Genomic DNA, 9832 nt, shown 5'->3' on the forward strand with positions numbered 1-9832 from the left:
CCCGGCCTGATTGCAAGTTTTAATTTTTGTTTTCTGCCATATGTAGACCTATGCTTTACTCATTTTTAAAAAATGAACTTCATATTTCTAAATAATTCACGTGCAATGGTAAGAAATAATAGAGGGATTCCATGTACCCTTTATTTGGTTTCCCCCAATGGTAACATCTGCAAAAGTAGTAAAATATCACAACCAGTATATTGACATTGATAAAATCAACTGATCTTATTTAGATTTCCCCAGTTTTACTTGTGTTCATTTATGTATATATGTGTATGTATGTGTGTATTATTTCTATGCAATTTTATCACATGTGTAGGTTTATGTATCCACCACCACAGAACAGGCCCCTCACCACAAGGATCCCTAGTGTTGCCCTTGTATAGCCACACCCATCTCCCTTTTATCCCCTTCCCACTGTCATCTCTGATCCCTCGCAAGTACTAATCTGTTCAGGAATGATATGTAAATAAAATCATATAGTATGTAATTTTGAGGTTGGCTTTTTTCCCTATTCAACATAATTTCCTTGAGATCCTTCCAAGTTATTGTGTGTATCAATAATTTGTTCATTTTTGTTTCTGATTAACATTCCAGGGCAATGGTATTTATCATCTAATTCTCATATGTTCTCTTTATGGTTTGATAGAATAGCTCTGTGGCTATTGCTGATGTTGATTTGGAAGACAGAAAAAATAAATTGGATACCGTACAGACACTGAAAACAGCAAAGACAAAACGGAAAAATTCAGCTCAGTCCTTTTCAGCTCAAAGGACTAAAAAGCTGAAAGTTGATGAAGAAACCAGCAAAGCCGGCAGCTTAGAGGGTGGGAGTAACAGTACAGAGACACCGTCCACAAGCACCATGTGGGAAGGTACATACAAGAAGGAAGAAAATGAAGATGACTTTGCGTTTGGTCAGTCCCCTTTAAAGAAAATGAAGACTGAAATGTGTCCTCAGGGGCAGCCTGTCAAGTTTCCAGCAAATGCCAGCAACATTAAAGAGGAGGTGGAAATGAACTGGGATATAGTACAGGTATGTGCAGCCTTTTTCTGCCACTTTAGGTGGTTTGATTCCTTTCTTTTTGACTAGCATAAGGGTTGTACTGGCCAAGGGAAGGGCTGGGAGTTTTCAGTTCTCTTTTCAGTTTTGTCAGTGATTTCTGGAGACTTTGGCTGCTAGTTTCTTTCTTGGGTATGCTGTTCTGTGTTATGGCTTCTCACCATCAGTTTTTTGGCTGAGAGCTCTGACCTCAGTCAAGGTAGGTCTTTGCCATGGTGTTTTAGTGAACATACACTATGTAGACAGACTGTACCAACAGATTGGGCCCTCAAAGTTTTGTTGTTAAGTTTTTTGTTTGAACTTGGACTGTATTTCCTCATAAAAATAATACAGGTGATTAGGTCATTGGCTGTTCATATTAATACATGTATTTAACCTTTAGTGTAATATTGTAATATACTACAAACAAGGCCTAGCAATTTTGTAAAGAAAAATTCTATGAGAATTCCAACTTGAGGTGCTAGAATTACATCTCTTACTACAAAGGAAATCGAATTTCTCCCAGCTTTTTTTTTTTGGCTGGCTTTGGGGACGGTAGAGGGGACCTGAAGGGTGGCTCATGAGCAGTGATTCTCAACTTTTTGTCTGCCCTGACACACTGCGACCATTTCAGACTTAATTATTTATGGCAGTGCCTCTCAGAGTAGTTGGGGATGACCTCCCTCCCTGTTGTCTGTCCCATGTGACTTTGACATGTACGCCTTCCCCTGCCGTAAATGGTGGCTATAGCATCCAGGGCCTCTGCTGATCCTAATACTGCTTCTCAGTCTGGGACTGTCTGTGTATCACCTTTTTCTTCAGAGGCGTGTCTTTTTACCCATGCTGCCTTTTTTATTACCTATTAGTAGAATGTCACCCGTAGTTTTTAATCATGATTTTTCTTCTCTCTGGCCCACTAAGGAGTAGGATGTTGCTTCATAGCTTTTCCTCTCACTCTTGTTTCTGAACTAAGTAGTCCAAGGTATCTTGGAGAAACAGTATGTTAGGCTCCTTTCTGTGCCTTCTTTTTCTTTATTCATTTAGACCTACAAGGCAATGTTTTAAAGTGTGGTTCATGGTCCACCTGCATCACATTCACTCTGAAGGCTTTTGTAAAGAGCAGAGTCCTTGGTCCTAGACCAGGCCTACAGGGGCAGGTGGAAATTTCCCACTTCCCTCCCCTTTCCCTTTACTAACACTTTTAAGCTTATTTCTATTATTGACATAGATTTATCCCTGGTAGTTGACTGTGTGCAGGAAGAAGGGAGGAACATTTCAAAGACCATGAAGTCTCTGGTCTTGGACACTTAGTAATAAATTATTCATAGTTAGGTCAAGAGCTACTTTCTCTATGACACTTTTCCTTCTGACCCATTCCCTAATCTCTGTTTCAGAGAAAGAGAAGAAAATGACCCTATCTTAGCCTTGTCTCTAGGTTACAAGCAATAGAAACCTACTTCTAATGAGCTTAAGTAGAAAAGAGTTTATTACCAAGGACACAGGGACCTTTCAAAGAACAAAAGGGACAGAATGTGATCAAGTCTCCCAAAGGAAAACCATGAGGACTTGGAGAAGATACTCTCAGCTTTCTCTCTCTGGTGTTTTATGATCACCCATTTCTGTTGCTTGTCCGTTTATTATTTTCTCTCAGCAGACCAGATTTCACTGGTTCTTTACAGAGGATGGAAGATGAAAGCTCCCCTGCTCATTTGCCATTAGTTTTATTAGTTACATAGACTGACCAGCTAATTATGCATTCCAATTCCAAATTTTAGGAAGACAATCTGATTGGCTGAATTTGTGTCAGTCCACCTCTGGTCCTATATCCGGCATGCAGAGGCCTCATTGTATTGTCAGGGGTTCACCAGCATATATGTGTATGTGTGTGTGTGTGTGTGTGTGTGTGTGTGTGTTGGGGGTGGGGGGAGAATGTTTCTCTGAGAAAAGGAGGTGTTTGTGGGCCAGCTGAAAGTTTCTACTTCAAGGTCTAGCTTAAGAATGTAAATTTATTAATATAGGTGATTAGACTCTCTTAAAGATTTCCATAGATTTCTTACTTATCACTACCATAATACCTTAAGGTGTTTGTTTATAGATCTTTATTTGACAAGGGATAGCAATACTTACCATTTATTTATGGATGACTTATTTTGGGCTAGGCTCCATACCAGTCACTTATATTACATTCTTTTATTTATTCATTATTATGGTGGATTTTTAGAAATAATGGATAATATAAAAATCATTTATAGCTAGGATTAAAATAGAAAACATTTTCGTTTGTACAGTCTATAGAATTTAGTTTCTATAGGTTGTGTCTTTTCTATAATAGGTATAACTAAAGTTGATTTCACAGCTTTGAGAGAAGAAAGTGTGTTCTGCAGTTTGTTAACCTGGACTTTTTATTTTTTGTTAGGAGTGATTGTCTGGGTTCACTAATGAGTTCTGTAATGTCGCTAAAGTAGCAGTTAAACAAAGCCTTTTGGTACATTCTAAGAGAAAGGCAAGACTACTGGCTGAGTAGAGAGAGGAGGGAAAAGTGTCTGGTGAGAGACAGGTGTCCAGTTGTCAGAGGGCGAGTGGCAGAAGAAAAGCAGAGGAAGAAAGGCTTCATTTGTAAGCCAAAGCAGCAGTGCCCATTGTTGTGTTGTGGGCCTATCAAATGGGAGCAAGTTACCTCATTTTAAGGCCCTAGAACTATTTTGTGGCCTTTGGCCTTCTTGGAAAATATAGGTCTTTGCTTTTAATTCCAAGTAGTTTTTTCCTCCTTCTCCTCCTTATTGTAAGTGATTTTTGACAGCTGAAAGCCTGTTCTCTGGCAATCTGGACACTCCTTGCCTGCCAGTTGGGAAAAGTGGTTGTTACAGCTCCCACCTTTGCTGAGCAATCTGATGGCAGCTATTAAGCTCAGCATTTTCTAGGTGGGTTTGGGGAAATTGCAGCTGGGTGACTGTATGTGTGAATTTACATGTTTAGGTTTTTTTAATTTAACCAGATGCAGTCATTCTTCCCTAACTTAACTTTTATAGACAATTCTTGTGGTATATGTGGGTTTCCTTTCTTATATTTTTTAAATTCCCCCATAAACAGGAGAAATTTTATGGGAGAAAAAATAATTTTGTCTTAAAACTTTATTGGTGCTTCTGGATATGGTTGAGAACAGTGGAAGGTGGTGGAAGAACAGGGAACTGACAAGAGCAAGCGTCAATAATAGCAAGTCAGAGAATCAGGAAGTTCTTAAACATTTGGATAAGGACTAGACTCAATAAAATGCCTGTGATATGTGCATTATCTGCTACAGAATATATGTCTGTATGTCCAAGTTCTTTGGGGAAATCCTGACTAGTACCTGGTTAGCAAGGAATGGTCAATGTTGGTTTGATAGACAGAAAGGTCCAAAGAAATGAGAAACAACAAAAAGTGGATTACTTTTCTCGTAAGGTAGGGACAGGGAGACAGAAAAATAGAAAAATAACTGATTAGTTAACATCAGGTTACTTCAGGTTAATTTTTTTTTTTTTTTTTTTTTGAGACAGAGTCTCACTGTGTTGCCCTGGCTAGAGTGAGTGCCGTGGCGTCATCCTAGCTCACAGCAACCTCAACCTCCTGGGCTCAAGTGATCCTCCTGCCTCAGCCTCCGAATAGCTGGGACTACAGGCATGTGCCACCATGCCCGGCTAATTTTTTTTCTATGTATTTTTAGTTGTCCAATTAATTTCTTTCTAATTTTTAGTACAGACTGGGTCTCGCTCTTGCTCAGGCTGGTTTCGAACTCCTGAGCTCAAACAATCCGCCCGCCTCGGCCTCCCAGAGAGCTAGGATTACAGGCGTGAGCCACCGCGCCTGGCCTCCAGGTTACTTTTTATTTTGTGTAAGGATTAAAGCATAAGATGACAATATTGGGAAAAGAAGTGAGGAAAAAAAGGTGGCCAGTATCTGAGTTGGATATCTCACTGCAATTCTGCATATAAAATAAATGCAGGGCCTCTTACTAAGTTTAACCTGTTTGTCCCAGGAGAGATTAAATAAAATAAATTTTATTGGTACTTTTTGTTAATATAATTCAGCTGGAAGTATTTGTTGTGGGCCTTTTTAAAAAAAAAAACAACTTTTTTTGAAGTATAATTTACAGAAAATTATACTTAAATATACAGCTCAGGAATGTTCAAAAGTGTAACCATGTAACTAGCTTCCAGATCAAGAAACAACATTACCAACACCTGAGAATCCCCCTTCGTACCCTTTTCCAATTCCCCCTTCCCTTTCCTATAACCACTCTTCTGATTTCTAACATCATAGATTAGTTTTTCTTTTTGCAGTCTTTAAGGAAACTTCTTTGTGTGATAAAATATGATACCATAAAATAACTAGGTAAGGGCAAAGAGAACAGTAGGAATCAACAACTTTCCAGAAGGAAGGTGTCCAATGGCTGGTTTGGGAATTATTTTGAATGGAAAAGTCTCTCAATTCTACTCATTAGAGAGTCATTTAACTTAAATGTTGTTTTAAAATTCCGTCGCTGCCTGGATGATTGAGGCTATAGTTTATTTGCTTGATGTCAGATGTTTTCGTTTTAACTGAGGGAATGGGAATTTCCCTTTGAAAGAGTAAATCTCCTTAGGACATTTTGGGAGAAGACATTTCCTTGGAAGTTTTAGACAGTCAGAGGGCAGTTTGAAGTCACCCTGTCTCACTTATCTGCAAGAAGAGAAGTGATACATTTGATTTATTTGTGTTTTTGCCCTCCAAAATCATCTTGCTTTGCATACAAATCAAATTTTTGAAGTGGTACTGTGGCTTGCGGGACTTTGGGCAATTTATTTAACTTCTTTGGGCCTCAGTTTTTACATCTGTAAAATGGGAATTATAATAATACCTATCTCATGTAGTTTAAATGAGTATATATTAAATGTGTAAAAGTGTTTGGAACATAATAAACTTTATATAGGTATTGGCTTGAAACAATAGTCAAAAAAATCCCTCTTTAATTCTTAGAGGTGAAAAATTCTCAACGCGGCCTTTTTCCCTGACTCCCATCCCTATCCATCAGTTAATTAAAAAAATAAAGTAATAAATGTGAATAGTTTAAAAGTATAAACTATAGTGGTTCCTTGCCATACCCCTTCCCATCCCTAAGGCTCGCTCTCTACTTTTAACTCTTCTAGTTATTTTTTGTTGTTTGCCTCATTTTTCTAAAACACTCATTATTGGGCCTTGCCCCATCGTTTCTGATTCAGTGGCTCTTGGGGGGGACCCAATAATTTGCATTTTTGATAAGTTCTCAGATGATGCTTATGCCCTGGTTTAGGGACCACGCATTGTGAACTATTGCTGGAGTCTACAGATCTCATGGACTAAAAGGTGATTGACTCAACAGCTGAAACCAAGCAATGAGCAGATCAATTGTTGAATGACTTCATACTGAGTATCCTGTACTGAGTATATGATAAAGTTCAAACTCTGTGGAATTCACTGTCCAACCTCATTCCCTTTTCCATTTCTCACCCAATCTCTACAGCCCTTGTACAATTCAGCTTACTGAACTTTTAGCAATTTTAAAAATGTGCAGTGGCTTTTCATATGCTATTCTCTCTTCCTGGAATCCCTGCCCCCCATTTAACTGCTTGGAAATAGCTTCATTCTCTTGTTGCTTTTCTGTTGTTGCAGATTGACGTTTCTACTTCTCCTGTGCTCTTAAAACAATGTAAAGAGTAGACTTTATATTGTATTTCAACTATTTACTTGTTTGTCTGTCTTCTTTTTAGCTTGTTAGCTCCTTGGGAAGAGGGACTTGGTTTTTTACATCTTGATTATCATTGGCTTAGTATGGTTATTGACATATAATATGACCTAAAATAAATGTTTGACTAAATCAATATAGAAGAAATTTGGTGATTTGGAGGCCCCAAAGTAATGATTGCTTATATGTAGTTTTGTTGAGCCTAAATTTCCAGGAGCAAATTTGTATGAGTAGCAGCATATACAACCTTAACTCATATGATACTATCTGGATTTGTTACAACCTAGTACTGTGCAGATGTGGGTCTGGAGTCTTAGCTGTTTTAGATTTCTTTTACTTAATAGCTGAGCTATCGGGTAGTGGGAGCTCATGGGTTGCTCTAACAATCACAAGGTTCCAAAATGATGAGCATTTTGGTTGTTTCCACTTGTCATCTCTGTCTTTCAGAATCTTGCCTATTTTTCAAGGGCCACCTGAAATGCTACTCCTGCAGTAAGCCTCCATTGATTACCCCAGGGAGATCTTTCTCTTCTCTGAAAACATAGTACCACTTACTGCCTGGTACATGATGGTTTATTTCTACTTATTTGCATTAATATTTTATCTTCCCTTCTAGATTGCTGACTCCTTCATGAGCAGCATTATGAAGGCCTCTCAGGAGGGAAGTAGTTGGACTTTTACTAGTAGGTAGATGAGAGTCATTGGAGCTTAAGTTCAAAAAAAGAAAAGAAAAAATAAGGAGCTTGATTATGTCTATATTTTAGGGATATAATCAGTAGTAATGCAGAGAGGATGGGTGGGAGGCATAGAGAACAAAAAAAAAACTGCTATATGGTTCATATAAAAGATGCTATTAGTAGAAAGAATTGAGGGGAAGGAACAGACATTTTAAAAGCTCTCTTTGCCTCCTTGGTGACAGAGTAGATGGGTGTGATAGAGAACAAATAGTGACACTGAGGCCATTGATTAGAATGCTTTTGGTTACAGTAAAAGAAAACACAAATTAGTTTAAGCAATAAAGGAGATTTATTGACCTACATAACAGGAAAGTTTCAGTCAGTGCACTGAAACAGTCTCTCTACTATTCTCTTAGTACTACCATCCTCATGATAGCAAAGTAGCTACAGCTTCGAGTTTCTACTTCTATAAACCGTATTTCTCCAGAGGAAGAAATTGTACCTGGGTTCTGAGTTCTAGTCTAAATCTTGAGCTTCATGCTGATTGGGCTGATCTCTCTGGCCAGGGCAATACAACACTCTGGCTTTTGTTAATTCTTAAAACAACACTTGAGCCAAGTGCTTTGGAGCTGGACTTGGGTCAAATGCTGTAAAGCCACGTAGCTGCTATCCAATGGAGAGGTAACCATAATATCCCCTAAGGTTTCTGTGGTAAATGATGATGATGTTGACCGAAGTAAAAGACAGGAAAAGGTACAGATTTGAGGGAGAAGATACAAATAAATAAATTTGATTTTGTAAGGGTTAGGGAAGATAACAAGCAACAGGAGCATTTCTGAATGAGGGAGCATCCTCAGGAAAGCCTCTTAAGAGGGAAGCAACTGGGCTTGATCTAGGAACTGAGAGAAGGCCATTGGGCTGGCTTCTAATGATCAGGGAAGACTAGATAAGATGAGGTTGGAGAAGGAGGCTGATGTCTTTGGGTCATGGTAAGGAGTTTGGATTCCAAATGCAATGGGAAATCAGTGACAGGTTGACATGATCCAATATACATTTTGAAAGGAACATTCTTGTTGCTTTATGGAAATTGGAATAGATGGGACTTAGAGTGGATGCAGGGAGAACACTTAAAGGATATTTCAGGAGTCCAGGTTAGAACTAGATTGGGGTGTGGGGCAAAAGAAATGAGGAACAATGATAGAGTAAGGAAACATTTTACAGTTTGAGTTGACTGGTTCTTAAGATGGATTAAATTTAAGAGTTGAAGGAGATGGACAAGTTAGACTCTTACTTTTCTGGCTTGAACTGCTCTTCAAATAGACATCATATGGGGAAAACTAGAGGAGAAATAAATTTGGCAGGAAGATCATTTTGCAAATGCAAGGTTTGAGATGCCCATTAGATTTCCAAGAGAATATGTCAAATGGTTTGGCTAAGTGAGTTTGGAACTCGTGTAGAAGAGAGTCAGGGCTGGAGATGTGAAATTAGTGTCCTTATGAGAAATTTGGATGATAAGCTGTTGTTTCAGGATTTAAGATGCCTAGAGAATGAGGTATCCTCTATAGTCCCTGAGGTTCAGCCATTTATTTCATGAAGTTTTGAAATTCGGTCTATTTTGACTTGATTTTGTTAATCATTTGATTATGATAATTCTTTAATAATATTTCCCTGTTTATTCCCCTCCCCATTTTTGGCAGCTCGTAGACATAAAGGTTGAAATAATAATAAAACTTATTCCTTTTGTTCCCTACTTTGAAAAAACTGCTTAGGTTTTTGGGAATAGTTACTGAAACTGTGTTTTATTCTTTCTCTTCTCTGGGCTGATTTTTCAAAACTTTTCTGTTTACATGTACATTTTCCTGAGACCTATAGACTTATTTTTAAAAAATAATTATTTTGAATATGTAACTTCTGTGCATGATATAAAATTCAAAACATACAGAAAAGTCTTCCTACTCTAATGCTCAACCAACCAGTTACCTTTTTGTTCCCAGTTCTTATGAATCATCCCATATCAGTTCATATAGAGCTGCCTCACATTCTTAAATTGTTGCATGGTATTCTACTGTATGGGCATATTGTAATTTATATATCAGTTCCCCATTGTAAACTGAGGTTTTTGCTGACCTTTACTGTGCCAGAAACAGTTCTCAAAAAAAAAACGACATTGTAAATGATATTTTCTAGAGGTAGGTAGATTTTATATATATGTATATATATCTCAATCAGGATAAATTCCCAGGAGTGGAATTACTGGGTCAAAGAGTTGATGCATTTTAAATTTTGATAGGTATTGCCAAATTCCTCTTCCTCCAGAGGTTATTAATTGTACCTTTTCATTAATAATGATGAAAAATGCCTTTCCCCTGTGCT

General features: G+C 38.0%; 1 protein-coding gene across 1 annotated transcript in view; it reads left to right on the top strand.

Annotated features, from left to right (window-relative positions):
- The window catches only part of LOC105817941 (S1 RNA-binding domain-containing protein 1-like), a 16754-nt gene extending 9997 nt beyond the window's left edge, over window positions 1–6757 (top strand). Inside the window, exons 4-5 of the mRNA XM_012653787.1 lie at window positions 650–1036; window positions 6710–6757. Of these exons, the coding sequence (XP_012509241.1) occupies window positions 650–1036; window positions 6710–6757 (435 nt within the window). The remainder of the gene's footprint in view (window positions 1–649; window positions 1037–6709) is intronic.
- The last annotated feature ends 3075 nt before the right edge of the window (window positions 6758–9832 follow it).

Source organism: Propithecus coquereli, unplaced genomic scaffold (genome assembly GCF_000956105.1).
Source record: "Propithecus coquereli isolate 6110/MARCELLA unplaced genomic scaffold, Pcoq_1.0 Scaffold43, whole genome shotgun sequence".
Lineage (NCBI taxonomy): Eukaryota > Metazoa > Chordata > Mammalia > Primates > Indriidae > Propithecus > Propithecus coquereli.